Genomic DNA, 19,595 nt, shown 5'->3' with positions numbered 1-19,595 from the left:
TGAGCAACTGCCGTTCATGGAAATGCTTTTGAAAACAAAGAAAACCCTGAGAATGCAACATGAGGAAATGGGACTAGTCCAAAACCTGTTGGTTGTCTAATTTTTAACGGCTTCCTTTTTTTTCTGTAGTGGTCCTTTATTTGTCTCAGGAAATGGCTCTGCTCAGATTGTCATAGAACGTTGTGGTAATTGTGCGTTTTGACCTCCTGTTTGTGGTTTTTCTTGCAGAGGCCATGTTCTACAGCTGGCTGGAAGGTACGTCCTTTGTGTTTGATGACGGTTTGCTTCAGGGACTTACTATGGCTTCCAGGGATGCCCAGCAAGCTGCTGATCATTGTGGTTGATGTAAATCTTGTGCAAATGTATGCAGCTCTGAAATGAGCAATCAAATATAGCTGCAGCTGCTGCATAATCCTGCATCCAATTTTCATCTGTTTGAAATCAGTAGCACCTCCCTGACCATCCCTAATGGTAGAGCTGATCTGAATGTAGCACGTTGTAGAATTGTGGTCACAAATGTGGATGGGTCTGGGGCAAATATGCAAATTCTCACCTAGTGGACATAATCATGCAGGAAATGAGGTTTCCGTCTCTGTTTATGGCAATGTTATCATGGCATTGGAAATGGTTACATATTTATTTTGGTTGAAAAAAGACATACCGTACGTCCATCGAGTTCAACCAGTACAAAGCACAACTCGAGCCTGTCCCTCACATATCCCTGTTGATCCAGAGGAAGGCGAAAACCCTTACAAGGCATGGTCCAATTAGCCCAAAAGGGAAAAAAATACCTTCCCGGCTCCAGATGGCAATCAGATAAAATCCCTGGATCAACATCATTAGGCATTACCTAGTAATTGTAGCCATGGATGTCTTTCAACACAAGGAAAGCATCTAAGCCTCCTATAAATGCAGGTATAGCATTTGCCATAGCTACTTCCTCTGGCAATGGAATTGGGCTGTCTTCCCAGTTGAGCAGAGAATGGACTTTTTTTTTTTTGTCCCTCCGCTTATTGCTAAACTGACAGTGAACTGCTCCTATTTGAAATGGGAGCTTTTCACAATTGTCACTCTGCGTTGGATCTGTGAGATCCATCGTGGTAACTGGGCCGCACTTCTGTGCAGTCTGCGATTATTAGTCCGGATAGGCGGGTGCTTTCCCCATATAGGCCATAAGAAGCACGGGGATCTCAGTTAGGCTGCAGAAGACCAATGGGATTCCTCAGCAACAGGGAGAATTCTCATTGGTTCATGGTGGACCAATTAAGTCTCCCTGTTGCTAGGGAGAATTAGCCTACTGCAGCTTATGGAGAGCCACATGCTACTTCCAGCCTCCGGGCTGTGTTCAGGGACCAAGTGGCGGTGATCTGCGGCAGGAAGTGGCGCTACGGGCGGACGCAGAGTGGACGGTGCACAGTGGATGCAAAATGGACGGAGCGATTACCGTGCCTGTTTTGCATCTGCGCTGCTGGGTAATGAGCCTTACTGTGTAAAGTGAACATGAAGGGGAAAAAGGTAGCCTAAATGGCTACTTTAATAGAGGGAAGCATCTAGGTAATCCAGAGGCTTATCTGCCCCCCCCCCCCCCTTGCCTCCACCAATCCAGTGCTGGGACCCCTGGAACCTCAACAAGAGCTTTATCAAGCAGAGCGCACAGCATGCTCCCTTCTGTACTCTGTAACATGTAACCAATCAGGCCAGGCTTTCTCCGCCAAGGCGTCCTGTACACTACGGCCACGCTTGTTCTTGTACGGGAGTGCAGCTGTGCGACGCGGGTAGTTTCGCCGCATGGAAATCGCCAGGCGCCAAAACCAGGGGCCCCATAACAGCAATGCTATGTAAGAGTAATTCAGGGCTCCGGCGATGAGCAGACCCCGAATTAAACCTCCCTCCAAGTTGCAACAACTTGGAGGGGGAATAGTATTGAACGCCCCCGGGGAGTTGAGTGGCAGCAGGGAGAGCCGTCATTCAGCGATCACGGTGCCCAACTCGCCGGTGGCATACTAATACGTATGACGGCTGTGAACTTCCAGAGGGTCTCAGGGGGTGGGGGGCATAATGAAAGTCTCTGGGGATCAGGAGGCATCACTCTACCGAGATAAATTTGTAACTTTTGCTCTTTTAAAACTTAAAGCGGATCCGAGATGAAAAAATAACTATAGATAAGATATATAGACAAGTTACTTGTTAAAGTTTAGATAGTTTACACAGCAAATCTAGCTGCAAACAGCTTTAATAGAAAATTATTTCTTCCTGTGATACAATGACAGCAGCCATGTTGTTTGTAAACATTACACAGAGGCAGGCTTATCTGTATATAGAGCACTCAGCCTGTGAAAAAAACCTCATCCTCCCTCCTCCCCTCTACCTCTGAAATCAATGGCTTGTAACACCACCTCCTCCTGTCCAGACTGAGCTCCCATGAGCCCTTGCTACTGTCTGAAAGTGCCTTGGCTCTCTGAAAACATGTAGGCGTGGCTTGTTCAGTTTATAGGGAGTTAGCGTATTCAAACAAAAAAGTATTTGGCTTGAGGAATGCCCTATAAACAATAGGAAAGGAACACATCTATGCAATGAGTAAAAGTTCACCTCGGATCCACTTTACACCAGGCTTTTCAGCCAGGGTTCCTGGAGTACTCTGAAGGGGTTCCTTGGAATTTTTCTCCATCGTGGGGGTTGGGGAAAGTATGATAGTGAGCACACTATAATAGGGGGTACTGTAAAAAAGCCCTAAATTGGGGGTCAGAATAATAAGCACATTAATAAAAAGCACATTTTTAGCAAGAATTTGTAAGAAAGGGTACTGTAGCTTTTAAAGGTCATGCCGGCGTTCCCTGCAATCCACAAATTACTTGCAGGGGTTCCTCCAGGGTAAAAAGGTTGAAAAAGGCTGCTTTAAACAGAGCAGTTTGTTAGATCTGCTGTTCTGTCTTTGCTGTTTATTTTTGGGGGCGTTTGTCACCACTGTTTTTCTTCTCTTGGCAGGTCTGTGTGTTGAGAAGAGAGCCTTCTATAGGCTGATCTCGGGATTACACGCCAGCATTAACATCCACCTCAGTGCCAGATACCTCCTGCAAGGTGAGTGGGGGGCGGGGCTCTGTATAGCGAGCCGGACACCCGCAGCAAGCTCGCGGCACTTTCATCTAAAGCAGGGCTGTCCAACTTCATGGGCAGGGGGCGTGTCTAGTACTGGATTTTTTTATTTATTTTTTTTGGCTGGTGGAGGCAGAGCATCAGTGTCCTGGCTGCAGGGGGTGGAGCCAAGTGCAAACAAGAAGTGTTCCTGCCAGAGTAGGGGACCCGAGACAAAAAATAGCCTGGGCAATCAGGGGCCACATTCGGCCTGTGGGCCAGGGTCGGACTGGGACACCTGGGGCCCACCAAAGAAATTTCAACCTGAGGCCCACACATCCCATGATTGGGAGGGGGGGGGGAGGCGTGACCATGCACCGGAAGGTGGGCGTGGTCATGATGTATTATGGACAGGGCCAAATGTACATGATCTTAGCAGCATTGTAATTCAGAGACACTGCTGCCCAGCAAAACTTTGCATAGAGTCGCCTCCTTCAATATAAAGTAATGTCCTACTTTGCAGAGGTTGCGACCGCATCGATGCCCTTGGGCCAAAGGGGCCCCGAAGGGCCCTCCCTCAACTACAGTATTACCTCTCTATTGGTCCTTTGCTCATAATCACTTCTATAGATACATTGAATAGTGATAATCATTAACAAGCTGTTCCCCATCCCCTTCTTGCACCTCTGACACTGTAGTTGCCATTGGCAGGTTTTGGTGCGTCATATCAATTATGTATAGAGTGCTTGGGGGGCCCCATTGTAAAATTTACATTGGGGCCTACGGCTCCTTAGCTACGCCACTGCTCTCAGCACGAGTGATTACAGCACTGAGAAGAGAATTTGTGTGCTGCAGGCAGCAATTGGAGCTCTGTCAGACAAGGAGGGGGGCCCACCAGAGACCTGGAGGCGGGGCCCACGAGGGAAAAAACTGTACTACTGTGGGCCTCCAGTTGGACATCTCTGATCTAAAGGAAGTGTATAGTGCTGTCTTTGTTTAATTGCGTTTTCAAGCTAAGCTGCGTTTGGCTCCTGGTGCTTATTGGCAATGTGGAGAAGGGCAACTGCTTTTCTAACATTCAGGGGCTTCGTGGTAGGCGGGGATAACACCACTTGATATGGATGCGTCTGACTCCACCCCCTTTTCCATTTTGTATGTATTTTTTATACTGGAATTCTATGATCTCTACATTATAACAACCCCTTGTCACCGAAGGAGGACCTCAAAGGATTCAGTGTGGCCACCATTAGTGTCGTGTGCCACAGATGACGGTGACTGCCTGATGGGCTGTGTCCTCACCTGATCCCTCTCTCATTTCCCCGTCTGACTTCCGGTGAATTATCTTTCCTGAAGCCAAAACACAGAACACTCTGTTCATGTGGTAAAAACATGAAGGAAACTGAGGAGGGGACTTGCTCTGCTTCCAAAACTGGAAGATAGCATCAGCCTGATGTGTGAGATGATGGTTGTTTTCTAACTTCAAGGCAAGACTCCCTAACACTGCAGGGTGGCCTCTTGAGTGCGTTCTTAGTGGCTGCAGCTCTTAAATGCTTTTAGTCCAATGGGAGAAAAGCGCTATACAAATGTTGTTGTTATAATAATATAAACATGCAGCATCGAACGGAGAAGAACCATCGACTCAATTGTGATGACGTGCCACTTGTAAACTTACTTATTTTTTTTTAATCAAATTTTGATTTGATATATAAGCAGTTTGCTTGCCTTGTAAAGCACTCTTACCCTCCCTGGCGTTTTTGATTACGTGCGGCGCACGGCTGCAGGAGAGTTTTATGACTTTTTTTTTTCCGTGTAGCTAGCTACATGCTTTCCCCCCTCCTCTCTCCCTCCTTCCCACCCTTCCGATCGCCGCCGGCGTTAATACCCATCAGGAAATCCCGTTCTGAACGGAATCTCCTGTAGGGCTTCCCCCATCGCCATGGTGACGATCGGACTGACATCATTGACGTCAGGGGGGGTCCCGATCCGCCCCATAGCGCAGCCTGGTGGTGATTGGCCAAGCTGGGTAAGGGGTCTGCGGGGGGGCCCTCTTTCGCGGCGATCGGGAAACCGCGCAGCTAGCAAAGTGCTAGCTGCGGTTTTTTTTTCAAATTATGCAAATTGGCCCACCGGGGCCAGAGCAATCCACCGCGGCGTTACTGGACGAGCTGAGCTTGTCCGTAACGCCCAGGTGGTTAAACCAAGTCCCTTGAAATCCAAGGTTTTGCTATATGTAGCATAAGTAATAAGTTATTGATTTATCAATAGCGACACGGCCAACATGCCAACATGGTCATCAATCTTCAGGGGTAAAAACCCAGGAATGTGAAGTAGTTAAAAGGAAATGTATATCAGCCTCCATATACCTCTCACCGCGTCTTCCCTTTTTATACGTGAAAATCTTGGCAAAGGAAGTAGGACTTTGGTTTTCCCTTTAGGTAATAATTTCAGAGGCTTTTCTTTTGATCCTTTATCAGAAGCGAGGTAGCAAGGAGTATGAAGTTCATTTTAGTTGATCATTTATTACTTGTTCCTCTGCAGACACCTGGATGAATAAGATTTGGGGTCACAATGTCACGGAGTTTGAGACCCGTTTTGACGCAGCCCACACGCAGAACGAAGGTCCTCGGCGACTGAAGAACCTCTACTTCATCTACCTGATCGAGCTGCGAGCCATCTCCAAGGTCCTGCCCTTCTTCGAGCGACCGTCTTTCCATCTGTACACCGGAAACGACACCAAAGACCTGGAAACCAAGCATCTTCTGCTGGACATCCTACACGATGCCAAGTAAGACCCGCCGACAATGTCGCTGCCCCGGGCCGAGGAGGGATTTGGCTGAAAAATTAGACACTAAAAAAAGTACAACCTTATCTACAAGTCAAGTTTTTGTTCAGATCACTACTCTAGTTTTTTGACTATTCTTTTGCATTCCAGTCCTGAAAGACGACCCGTATAAATAGTTGTATCTCTTCAGATGTGTATAATTAAGGCTGATGAACATAGATTGGATTTTGGACTTTGAAGAACCTCCATAAAAGGAAAATAAATATAGAGGGACACATGAGCCACAAAGTGCAGTATTATAGAAAGTAGTTTAGACCTAGTGGGCCATATGCAATTTTTTTTTTTCTTAGGAGATTTAATAATCGATTTAAAATGACTTTTTTCAACTTTGCAATTAAAGTACCAAAAAGTAGGTGAAAAAGTACTGTCAAAATAATTACCAAAAAGTAGGTGAAAAAGTACTGTCAAAATAATTACCAAAAAGTAGGTGAAAAAGTACTGTCAAAATAATTACCAAAAAGTAGGTGAAAAAGTACTGTCAAAATAATTACCAAAAAGTAGGTGAAAAAGTACTGTCAAAATAATTACCAAAAAGTAGGTGAAAAAGTACTGTCAAAATAATTACCAAAAAGTAGGTGAAAAAGTACTGTCAAAATAATTACCAAAAAGTAGGTGAAAAAGTACTGTCAAAATAATTTTATTTTATTTATTTACAAGTTGTGAAAAAGGCCCCTTGGCTCCTATTCAACACATTTTTTCCTCTACGTTTTCTCTCCTAAGAGTATTTTTCATCCTTTTTAAAATAACTTTTCAGTGCTCGGCAATTGAAAAATTAACAAATGGTAGCCTAGCCATACTAGGGCACTATACTAGCTATAACAAGGCAACTATACTGGGTCACTACTATACTACCCATATTGGGGCACTATACTGGGGCACTATACTACCCATACTGGGGCACTATACTAGCTATACTGGGGTAACTATACTACCCATACTGGGGTAACTATACTGGCTATACTGGGGCAGCTTAACTCCCTATACTGGGGCAACTATGCTATACTAGCTATGCTAGTATAGTTACTGGGGCACTACTATACTAGCTATACTGGGGCACTATACTAGCTATACTGGGGCACTATACTACCCATACTGGGGCACTATACTAGCTATGCTGGGGCAACTATACTGGGACACTATACTACCCATACTGGGGTAACTATACTAGCTATACTGGGGCAGCTAAACTCCCTATACTGGGGCAACTATGCTATACTAGCTATGCTAGTATAGTTACTGGGGCAACTATACTGGGGCACTACTATACTAGCTATACTGGGGCAACTATGCTAGCTAGGCCGCCCCCCGTAACCCGCTGCGCACGACACCGTCCACTTCCCCTCCCTTTCGGTCCCCAGAAAAAAAGTTTGGTCGGATAGCGGTCCCCAGGCCGAAAAAGGTTGGGGACCCCTGACCTAGGGGATACCAGCTAATAGTCGCCACTAGGCATCATAGGAAATGTAGTCTGTGTGCAATAGATGATCCCAGAGGCATCAACTCCTCCCAGTAGCCATGCTGCTAGTATAGTGTAGTAGGGCTAGGATTATTAAAAAAGCCTAGTTTTTTAAAACTGAGATTAACCTAATCCAAAACCAAGTTTAGTTAAAATAACCATTTTATTAAAAAAAAAAAAAAATTGTGCCAGAGACTTAAAATGCACCCCCCCCCCCCCCCCCAAAAAAAAAACTTTTCCCTTGAAGCGTTCTCTGTTGCACTGATCTAGATGTACCTGTTTGTTTCCATTGCAGAACATTTCCGTTACACTTTGATGAACATTCTCTTTTTGCCGGTGATAAGAAGCAGGCGGACCGATTAAAGGTGAGCGTTTGTCATGTGATTGGGGGAGTTAAGCCTTTCAGACTAGTCCTCCTTCTTATTGTGGATTTTTAGGAATCGCTATGTCTGCCACAGCTCACCCTGGAAAGCAGTGGTACAGTCCAACTGTCAGAACAGTGTCCATACTGGGAGACTGGCTTGCTTACATATGTCCTCAGCATTTTGTTTTCTTTACGAAAGCACTTCACTGTGAGAACGTCACCATGAGCAGATGGACTAGTCCAAAACTTGTCAGATATTTCACTACCTACAGCATGGTGACAGTTGCATGGGGCTGGGTACTTAAGTGTATTTTATTTGGAGGGGGGGGGGGAGAATGTACATTTCAAATGTGTATTTTACAATTATTTTTAATAGCGTTCCTTTAAAACCTCTTGACGACCAGCTAACGCCGATTGGCGTAAACTGGTCGTCTGCGGGTTACCATGGAAACGGCCGCTCGATCGAGCGGCCTTTCCATGTCAGTTCACGGAGGGTGTCTCCGTGAACAGCCGGAGAGCCGCCGATCGCAGCTCTCCGGCAAAATGTAAACAGGCGGGGAAGAAATCCCCGCTGTTTACATCATACGGCGCTGCTGCACAGCAGCGTCGTAAGGCAGATCGGCGATCCCCGGCCTCTGATTAGCCGGGAATCGCCAGCATATGATATGCTGAAGCCTATCCTTCAATGCGCAGGACGGAACTCCGTCCTGCGCATTACGGAGAGAGGGAGGGAGGGAGGTAAGGAGCGGGAGGGCAGAAATGGCTGCGGAGGGGGGCTTTGAGAAGCCCCCCCCGCAAAACGCAGATGGCCGGCGGCGATCAGACCCCCCCAGCAGGACATCCCCCTAGTGGGGAAAAAAGGGGGGTAGTCTGATCGCCCTTTGGCCTATTCTAGCCTGGTGTCGTGGCTCTTGCACCTCTTTCAGGTGGGAGGCTGAATTGCACACTCATTGGCCAGCTGCGAATTGTCACATCTGAGCATAGCTATGGCTGCACCCAGATGTGACTACCTGGGGGAGGGGCTGCTGGGACCAAGCATCGGGCCAATGCAAGAGAGATCAGACTGTCAATTCACTGCCTTCAGCTGCTCATATGAAACATCGCAGCAGTTCCTCCTCTCACAATACCGCCTGGGAGTATGGTGTGTGTGTAGCATGCAATCAATGCTCTATCTTTATAAATCAGTAATAGTCTCCTTTTGTTCCCTATGTGGTAAGGCGTGACTGTGTCAGCCACTTACCTGCTTTTCTATTTATTTATTTTTTCATATGGGAGGTGTGGCTATGGTACCAGGTGAGGCATTGTGGGACAGTGTGTGGGAGGGAACAGGCCAGATCTACCACACCTCTTCCTTTCAGTAAATGGGAGGGGCCACAGCTGCAGAGTCTGTTTTAAAGAGGGCCATGTTGACTCTGGAACTCTCATCACAATTCCCTGCTCTAAAAGATTAGCCGCAACTATCAGTGACCATTTTTTATTCAAGAGCGGGTTACTGGACTTACCAGTTACTGTATATGCAGCAGTTTGAGGGAAGCTGAGTTTTGAACTCTAATTGCAGTTGATAAAACTGAGCACAGAGCTGTTCCTCCGAGCATGGGGGACTTGTGTGTTTTTTTTTTTTTTTGTTTTTGTTTTTTTTACTGATGACCTAGAATTTTTTTGTAAATGCTCTTTAAAGTGTACCAGAGACCAGATAACATAAAGGATTTATACATACCCGGGGCTTCCTCCTGCCCCATCTGCATGGATCGATCCCACGCTGCCGTCCTCTGCCTTCTCCTGCGCCAGTTCCGGTACCTGTAACTTCAGCCAGTCGCGGCCAATGTACATAAGAGAAGTGCAACCTCTACGTATCTCTCCAGGGGCTGCCGGAGAAATACATAAAGAGCGCACTTCTCCTGCATCAGACCGAGGACGGTGGCGTGGGAGCGATCTGTGCGGATGAGGCTGGAGGAAGCCCCAGGTATGTATAAATCTTTTATGTTATCTGGTCTCTGGTTTCCTTTAACCACAATTATTTAACAGTTATCAGCTGATAAAATGAATACAAGTTTAACCACTTAAGTCTATCTTATATCCGTCTAGATCTAGACTGTGCCGCTGCCTGAGGCGCGCTCTTGCGCGCGCTCCCACTGCCTGCCGTTACCCCCAATCAGTGAATTTGGAATATAATTCCCATTCACCGATCTAAGTCCCCTGCAGAAAAACTGACGATCTCTAATCAGAGACCGCGGTATTTCTGAAAAAAAAAAATTAAAAAAAAATTCACAGCCTCCTTGTAGTTCCTGGTAGCGTGATCGTAAGCTCCAGGACTTTTTTTGACTATGGCCAAATGGTAAACTACACCCACATACATTTTTTACATTGCATTACATTATTTTACATTTAAAATTATCGGTGCCCTCCCACACCAAAAATTACCCAAATACATTTAAAAAAAAAAAAAAAAAAATTACAATAAAAAACAAACCGTTACCTAAGGGTCTGAACTTTTTAAATTATACATGTCAAGAGAGTATCTTATTATATTTTTTTTATAAATTATTATAAGCTTGTAAATAGTGATGGACGCAAATTGAAAAAAACGCACCTTTTATTTCTAAATAAAATATCGGCGCCATAAATTTGTGATAGGGACATAATTTAAACTGTGTAATAACCGGGACAAATGGGCAAATAAAATACATGAGTTTTAATTACGGTAGCATGTATTAGTTTTTGGCCATTATAGTTTAAAATTGAGAAATTAATTTTTTTCCCATTTCTTTCTTAATCTTCCTGTTAAAATGGATTTAGAAAAAAAAAAATTCTTAGCAAAATGTACCACCCAAAGAAAGCCGAATTAGTGGCGGAAAAAACAAGATATAGATTAATTAATTGTGATAAGTAGCGATAAAGTTATTGGCGAATGAATGGGAGGTGAACATTGCTTTGATGCATGCGACTTTCGACACTAAAAAAAGCTGTTGCAAATATTTGCTTTTTTACATTTGTTTTCTTTGCTAAAATGGCTATATTGGTCCCTGCAAGGCACTACTATGATTAATTAAGAAAGCTGGCTGTTACTGTGACAACTTCTTCTGCCAAAGTCTGCCATAACTGGGTGCCTCTTTCATCTGCTTATCTGAGGCTATGACTTCTTCAGAAAGTTGTCTGACTGTATCGACTGGTTTCACCAAATTCATTATTATTTATTATTATTTTTTTGTTGTTGTTGATTATTGCATTTATAAAGCGCCGACAATATTACGAAATGCTGGACAATAGGGATACATACAATGTAAACAAGGGTTCTACAGAGGTAGAACAAGGTTATACCTGGCCAGGTAGGCCATTTTAAAGAAATGTGTTTTGAGGGCTTGCTTGAAAGTGTTGAAGGAAGGAGTGAGTCTGAGTGGGAGGGAGTTTCATAGGGTGGGGGTGGCTCTTGAAAAGTCCTGTAGTCATGCATGGACTGTATACGTGGTATCATTTTAACTGGGACAAGCAAAGTAGTACATTTTGAGGTGTCCTAACTAGGTGCCACCTTTTTTATATGCTGATCTGATCACTCTTGTCCACTAGAGATGCTAGTCCAGTGAGATGCTAATAGTTCTGTCTTGTAGGCAAAATCAATGCAAATTGTATGCAGCTTTCAAACTGGGCTAATCCAAGGCAATTCCTGCTCATTTTGATTGGCCCGTTTCCAAGCTTAGGAACTCATTGAAAACTTTCTCTTGCCGTGGTGTAGAATGGGCGTGGCTGGAAGTCTGGTATTGGCAGTAACCTTATCCTGGGCCTGTACTGAGCCGCGCACTTTCCAAGGCCTGCTTCTATCCAGCTATTCTCCATCCAGGTGTATGGTTTAGAGGTGTTGCCCTGAGTGCCGCCATGTTTGCTGTACTTGTCTCTTCGGTTTGCACGGGGTGATGTCTCATTTTATTTTTCACTGCAGGAAGATTTCCGACTCCACTTCAGGAACATCTCGCGGATAATGGACTGCGTTGGCTGCTTTAAATGTCGGCTGTGGGGGAAGCTGCAGGTATGTCAGCAGGACGAGTGGGGGGAGGGGAATGACATTTTTATAGAAGCTACTGCTGTAGCCAATCGTATGCTTCCTTTTCTGACCAATCTGTAGAACCATGACAGCTGGGATGTTGTTGGTTGCTTTGGGTTGACACAGATGCAGATTTAAGTGAACCTGAGGTGAGAGGCATATACTGTAGAGCAGAGGTTTCCAAACGTTTTGGGTTGAGGGCCGGGTCAACATACTTCAGACTGCTGGGGGGCTGGAGTATACATGAAATGTAGAAGTCTTTGCAGGCCAGGCAGTGAAGCATACCCAGGTGACGATCTGCAGTCCAATTGAACAGTGTCATCTGATGTGGAATTTGATTGGAAACCAGCGAATTACTGCTTTCTGGCTTCATTCTATATGCAAACCACTAATATTTAAAGGTGTGTGTGTGTGTGTGTGTGTGTGTGTGTGTGTGTGTGTGTGTGTGTGTGTGTGTGTGTGTGTGTGTGTGTGTGTGTGTGTGTGTGTGTGTGTGTGTGTGTGTGTGTGTGTGTCTATATGTGTGTGTCTATATGTGTGTGTCTATATGTGTGTGTGTGTGTGTGTCTATATGTGTGTGTGTGTGTGTGTCTATATGTGTGTGTGTGTGTCTATATGTGTGTGTCTATATGTGTGTGTGTGTGTGTGTCTATATGTGTGTGTGTGTGTGTGTGTGTCTATATGTGTGTGTGTGTGTCTATATGTGTGTGTGTGTGTGTGTCTATATGTGTGTGTGTGTGTGTGTGTGTGTGTGTGTCTATGTGTGTGTGTGTGTGTGTGTGTGTGTGTGTGTCTATATGTGTGTGTGTGTGTCTATATGTGTGTGTGTGTGTGTGTGTCTATATGTGTGTGTGTGTGTGTGTCTATATGTGTGTGTGTGTGTGTGTCTATATGTGTGTGTGTGTGTGTGTCTGTGTGTGTGTGTGTGTGTGTGTGTGTGTGTGTGTGTGTGTGTGTGTGTGTCTATGTGTGTGTGTGTGTGTCTATGTGTGTGTGTGTGTGTCTATATGTGTGTGTGTGTGTAAGCCTCAGGGGGCCACATTTGGCCCGTGGTCCTTAGTTTGAGGACCACTGCTGTAGAGGATGTCATATTAATTTCCTTTCAAATAATACCAGTTACCTGGCAGCCCTGCTGATCTATTTGTCGGCAGTAGTGTCTGAGTCACAATCCTGAAACAAGCATGCAACTAATTTAGCCACACTTCAGTCAGAGCACCTGATCTACTGGGGCTATGTTCAGGGTCTATGGCTAAATGTATTAGAGGCAGAGGAACAGCAGGACAGCCAGGCAACCGGTATAGCTAAAAAGGAAATGAATATGGCTGCCTCTATATCCCTCTCACCTCAGGTTCACTTTTAATTTTAAAGCCCATATAAACCTGGAACTGAGCAAGGAAAATTCTGACAGCAATCGCGGATTAGCATAAACTAAAAGTATGACCATTGCAATCCAAATTTTCACACGGAATAGTCCTTTGTGTAGCTTTGTAGGGGGAACTTACTGCCATGTATCTCCTTCCTGCCTTGTCTCCTGCAGACTCAGGGCTGCCCCTCCTCTTTGTAGGTGGGACTTCCCATGTAACTCCTGCCTGTCTTGTGTTTCCTGCAGACTCAGGGCTGCCCCTCCTCTTTGTAGGTGGGACTTCCCATGTAACTCCTGCCTGTCTTGTGTTTCCTGCAGACACAGGGCTGCCCCTCCTCTTTGTAGGTGGGACTTCCCATGTAACTCCTGCCTGTCTTGTGTTTTCTGCAGACTCAGGGCTGCCCCTCTTGTAGTGACTGAGAGAAAGGGCAAAGCCAGCACTGCAATTGGAGTTGTTTATTGAAGAGTAAAATCACTTACAGTCAAGTTGCAGCCAGATGCTAAAGCAGGTCAAGTGGGCGCCAGGTCTGTGTCCCCCTGCGGATGTCCGTTTCACGCTAACAGCGCTTGTTCACCGCAATGGGGAGACTCTTCCCCCATTGCGGTGAACAAGCACTGTTAGCGCGAAACGGACATCCTCAGGGGGGCACAGACCTGGCGCCCACTTGACCTGCTTTAGCATCTGGCTGCAACTTGACTGTAAGTGATTTTACTCTTCAATAAACAACCCCAATTGCAGTGCTGGCTTTGCCCTTTCTCTCCGTCACTACAAGATTGCCACTTTGCTATTTCGCCTGAGCACGCAGTTTAAAGGGACCTACACTCTTTCAGTCTAAAGCTCATCACAGCCTAGTCCAGTCTCCTGCTGGAATCCCACTTTCTCTTGTTTTGCACTGCCCCTCCTCTTTGTAGGCTGGACTTGCTGCCATGTAACGCCTGCCTGTGCATCTCCTGCAGACTCGGGGCTGCCCTTCCTCTTTGTAGGCGGGACTTGCTGTCATGTTACTCCTGCCTGTCTTTGTTTCCTGCAGACTCAGGGATTGGGGGCGGCACTGAAGATCCTCTTCTCTGAGAAACAGATCCAGTCTCTGCCAGACAGCGGCTTCTCCTACGGCTTCCATCTGAAGCGGCAGGAAATCGTGGCTCTACTCAATGCTTTTGGAAGGTCAGTATGTGAGACGGCACAACTTCCATCTTTAGGCCTGGAACCCACTAGCAGCCTTTTCTAAGCACTAGTGATTTGTAAGGCTCTTGTTGCAATGCTATGGGGGGATTTTTACCTAGCACATCCCTCAAATGGGATCACACCCATAGCATTACATTAGCAAGAGCTAAGGGGTGAAATGTTAGTAATGACACAGCAGAGCTTTAACCCAACTCCTGTTCAACAGCTCAGCAACTGATGCTCCCTCTAGTAGTATGTCCATGGGACTGCTTGTTGTGCCATTATTATTAATAATAATAAGAATAATAATAATAATATTTATTATTTGTATTTATAAAGCGCCAACATATTACGCAGCGCTGCACAATAGATAAAAGGGTTAGCATACAAGGTAGGACATACAGGAAACTCGCAACAAAACAAGATCATGCAAATGATTTGATAGTACAGTGTCATAGGTCAAATTGGAGATTGTTCTAGTCCACAAAAGGGGTGATTGTCAGTAAGATTGCATAATCAAGCTGGAAACACTAAGGGAGATGGCCCTGCCGGAGGCTTACAATCTAAAGGGTGGGGGTGGAGACAGTAGGTGCATCTGTTGAGAGGGTGTCTAACAGAACATATTATGGTGCTAGTGTAGGGGGGTATGCGAGCATGAAAGGATAAATCTTGAGAGCTTATGGCAGGGAAGTTAACCACTTGCCGACCGCCCACAGCCCATGGGCGGCGGCAAAGTGGACGCCTAAAGGACCGCAATACGCCTTCAGGCGGCGCGTCCTTTAGGCATGCCGGGGGAGCGATCGCGTCATTGATGACGCGCGCTTCCCCCGGCAACTGGCTCCGCCCACCCGCCGTAACATCCCGCCGGCCATACGGAAGCGCCGGCGGGATGTTAACCCCGCGATCGCCGCTACAAAGTGTATAATACACTTTGTAATGTATACAAAGTGTATTATACAGGCTGCCTCCTGCCCTGGTGATCCCAGTGTCCGAGGGACCACCAGGGCAGGCTGCAGCCACCCTAGTCTGCACCCAAACACACTGATCTGCCCCCCCCGCCCACTGATCGCCCACAGCACCCCTCAGACCCCCCCCTGCCCACCCCCCAGACCCCTGTTTGCACCCAATCACCCCCCTAATAACCCATCAATCACTCCCTGTCACTATCTGTCAACGCTATTTTTTTTTATCCCCCCCCCTGCCCCCTGCCCCCTCCTGATCACCCCCCCACCCCTCAGATTCTCCCCAGACCCCCCCCCCAGACACCCCCCCCCCCCCTGTGTACTGTATGCATCTATCTTCCCTGATAACCTGTCAATCACCCATCAATCACCCATCAATCACCCCCTGTCACTGCCACCCAACAATCAGCCCCTAACCTGCCCCTTGCGGGCAATCTGATCACCCACCCACACCAATAGATCGCCCGCAGATCCGACATCAGATCACCTCCCAAATCCATTGTTTACATCTATTCTCTCCTCTAAACACCCACTAATTACCCATCAATCACCCATCAATCACCCCCTATCACCACCTGTCACTTTTACCTATCAGATCAGATCCTAATCTGCCCCTTGCGGGCACCCAATCACCCGCCAACACGCTCAGATTGCCCTCTGACCCCCCCCCTTATCAATTCGCCAGTGCATTAATTACATCTGTTCTTCCCTGTAATAACCCACTGATCACCTGTCAATCACCTGCCAATCACCTATCACCCATCAATCACCCCCTGTCACCCCCTGTCACTGCCACCCATCAATCAGCCCCTAACCTGCCCCTTGCGGGCAATCTACTCACCCACCCACACCATTAGATCGCCCGCAAACCCGCCGTCAGATTACCTCCCAAATGTATTGTTTACATCTGTTATCTTCTCTAAACACCCACTAATTACCCATCAATCACCCCCTATCACCACCTGTCACTGTTACCTATCAGATCAGACCCTAAGCTGCCCCTTGCGGGCACCCAATCACCCGCCCACACGCTCAGATTGCCCTCAGACCCCCCCCCCTTATCAATTCACCAGTGCATTAATTACATCTGTCCTTCCCTGTAATAACCCACTGATCACCTGTCAATCACCTGCCAATCACCTATCACCCATCAATCACCCCCTGTCACTGCCACCCAACAATCAGCCCCTAACCCGCCCTTGCGGGCAAACTGATCACCCACCCACACCAATAGATCGCCCGCAGATCCGACATCAGATCACCACCCAAGCGCAGTGTTTCCATCTATTCTCTCCTCTAAACACCCACTAATTACCCATCAATCACCCCCTATCACCACCTGTCACTGTTACCCATCAGATCAGACCCTAATCTGCCCCTTGCGGGCACCCAATCACCCGCCTACACGCTCAGATTGCCCTCAGACCCCCCCTTATCAATTCGCCAGGGCATTATTTACATCTGTCCTTCCCTGTAATAACCCACTGATCACCTGTCAATCACCTATCAATCACCCATCAATCACCCCCTGTCACTGCCACCCATCAATCACCCGCTGTCACTGCCACCCATCAATCGGCCCCTAACCTGCCCCTTGCGGGCAATCTGATCACCCACCCACACCAATAGATCGCCCGCAGATCCGACGTCCGATCACCTCCCAAGTGCAGTGTTCACATCTGTTCTCTACCCTAAACACCCACTAATTACCCATCAATCACCCCCTGTCACTGCTACATATCAGATTAGACCCCTATCTGCCCCTAGGGCACTCAATCACCCGCCCACACCCTCAGAATGCCCTCAGACCCCAGCCCTGATCACCTCGCCAGTGCATTGCTTGCATCTATTCCCCCCTCTAATCACACCTTGAGACACCCATCAATCACCTCCTGTCACCCCCTAGCACACCTACCCATCAGATCAGGCCCTAATTTGCCCCGTGTGGGCTCCTGATCACTCGGCCAAACCCTCAGATCCCCCTCAGACCCCCTTCCGATCACCTCGCCAGTGCATTGCTTGCATCTATTCCCCCCTCTAACCACCCCCTGAGACACCCATCAATCACCTCCTGTCACCCCCCTAGCACTCCTATCCATCAGATCAGGCCCAATACAACCTGTCATCTAAAAGGCCACCCTGCTTATGACCGGTTCCACAAAATTCGCCCCCTCATAGACCACCTGTCATCAAAATTTGCAGATGCTTATACCCCTGAACAGTCATTTTGAGACATTTGGTTTCCAGACTACTCACGGTTTTGGGCCCGTAAAATGCCAGGGCGGTATAGGAACCCCACAAGTGACCCCATTTTAGAAAAAGACACCCCAAGGTATTCTGTTAGGTGTATGGCGAGTTCATAGAAGATTTTATTTTTTGTCAAAAGTTAGCGGAAATTGATTTTTATTGGGGTTTTTTCACAAAGTGTCATTTTTCACTAACTTGTGACAAAAAATAAAATCTTCTATGAACTCGCCATACACCTAACGGAATACCTTGGGGTTTCTTCTTTCTAAAATGGGGTCACTTGTGGGGTTCCTATACTGCCCTGGCATTTTAGGGGCCCTAAACCGCGAGGAGTAGTCTAGAAAACAAATGCCTCAAAATGACCCGTGAATAGGACGTTGGGCCCCTTAGCGCACCTAGGCTGCAAAAAAGTGTCACACATGTGGTACCGCCGTACTCAGGAAAAGTAGTATAATGTGTTTTGGGGTGTATTTTTACACATACCCATGCTGGGTGGGAGAAATTTCTATGTAAATGGTCAATTGTGTGTAAAACAAATCAAACAATTGTCATTTACAGAGATATTTCTCCCACTTAGCATGGGTATGTGTAAAAATACACCCCAAAACACATTATACTACTTCTCCTGAGTACGGCGGTACCACATGTGTGGCACTTTTTTACACCCTAAGTACGCTAAGGGGCCCAAAGTCCAATGAGTACCTTTAGGATTTCACAGGTCATTTTGCGACATTTGGTTTCAAGACTACTCCTCACGGTTTAGGGCCCCTAAAATGCCAGGGCAGTATAGTAACCCCACAAATGACCCCATTCTAGAAAGAAGACACCCAAAGGTATTCCGTTAGGAGTATGGTGAGTTCATAGAAGATTTTATTTTTTGTCAAAAGTTTGTGAAAAAAACAATTTTCACAAAGTGTCATTTTCCACTAACTTTTGACAAAAAATAAAATCTTCTATGAACTCACCATACTCCTAACGGAATACCTTGGGGTGTCTTCTTTCTAAAATGGGGTCATTTGTGGGGTTCCTATACTGAACTGGCATTTTAGGGGCCCTAAACCGTGAGGAGTAGTCTGGAAATCAAATTTCGCAAAATGACCTGTGAAATCCTAAAGGTACTCATTGGACTTTGGGCCCTTTAGCGCAGTTAGGGTGCAAAAAAGTGCCACACATGTGGTATTGCCATACTCGGGAGAAGTAGTACAATGTGTTTTGGGGTGTATTTTTACACATACCCATGCTGGGTGGGAGAAATACCTCTGTAAATGACAATCTTTTGATTTTTTTACACACAATTGTCCATTTACAGAGTTATTTCTCCCACCCAGCATGGGTATGTGTAAAAATACACCCCAAAACACATTGTACTACTTCTCCCGAGTACGGCGATACCACATGTGTGGCACTTTTTTGCACCCTAACTGCGCTAAAGGGCCCAAAGTCCAATGAGTACCTTTAGGATTTCACAGGTCATTTTGTGGAATTTGATTTCCAGACTACTCCTCACGGTTTAGGGCCCCTAAAATGCCAGGGCAGTATAGGAACCCCACAAATGACCCCATTTTAGAAAGAAGACACCCCAAGGTATTCCATTAGTAGTATGGTGAGTTTATAGAAGATTTTATTTTTTGTCACAAGTTAGTGGAAAATGACACTTTGTGAAAAAAACAATAAAAATCAATTTTCCGCTAACTTTTGACAAAAAATAAAATCTTCTATGAACTCACCATACTCCTAACGGAATACCTTGGGGTGTCTTCTTTCTAAAATGGGGTCATTTGTGGGGTTCCTATACTGCCCTGGCATTTTAGGGGCCCTAAACCGTGAGGAGTAGTCTGGAAATCAAATTCCGCAAAATGACTTGTGAAATCCTAAAGGTACTCATTGGACTTTGGGCCCTTTAGCGCAGTTAGGGTGCAAAAAAGTGCCACACATGTGGTATCGCCGTACTCGGGAGAAGTAGTACAATGTGTTTTGGGGTGTATTTTTACACATACCCATGCTGGGTGGGAGAAATAACTCTGTAAATGGACAATTGTGTGTAAAAAAAAATGAAAAAATTGTCATTTACAGAGATATTTCTCCCACCCA

At 46.2% G+C, this 19,595-nt stretch overlaps 1 protein-coding gene across 1 annotated transcript in view; it reads left to right on the top strand.

Moving 5' to 3' along the window:
- ERO1A (endoplasmic reticulum oxidoreductase 1 alpha) overlaps nucleotides 1-19,595 on the top strand; it is a 75,556-nt gene that overhangs the window by 54,032 nt on the left and 1,929 nt on the right. The window contains exons 10-15 of the mRNA XM_068254651.1: nucleotides 229-255; nucleotides 2,986-3,078; nucleotides 5,611-5,857; nucleotides 7,663-7,732; nucleotides 11,666-11,752; nucleotides 14,162-14,295. Of these exons, the coding sequence (XP_068110752.1) occupies nucleotides 229-255; nucleotides 2,986-3,078; nucleotides 5,611-5,857; nucleotides 7,663-7,732; nucleotides 11,666-11,752; nucleotides 14,162-14,295 (658 nt within the window). The remainder of the gene's footprint in view (nucleotides 1-228; nucleotides 256-2,985; nucleotides 3,079-5,610; nucleotides 5,858-7,662; nucleotides 7,733-11,665; nucleotides 11,753-14,161; nucleotides 14,296-19,595) is intronic.

The sequence above is a fragment of the Hyperolius riggenbachi genome, chromosome 9, assembly GCF_040937935.1.
Source record: "Hyperolius riggenbachi isolate aHypRig1 chromosome 9, aHypRig1.pri, whole genome shotgun sequence".
NCBI classification, from domain to species: domain Eukaryota; kingdom Metazoa; phylum Chordata; class Amphibia; order Anura; family Hyperoliidae; genus Hyperolius; species Hyperolius riggenbachi.
The sequence above is the reverse complement of the archived record's forward strand: the minus strand, read 5'-3'. Positions and strand labels throughout refer to the sequence as shown.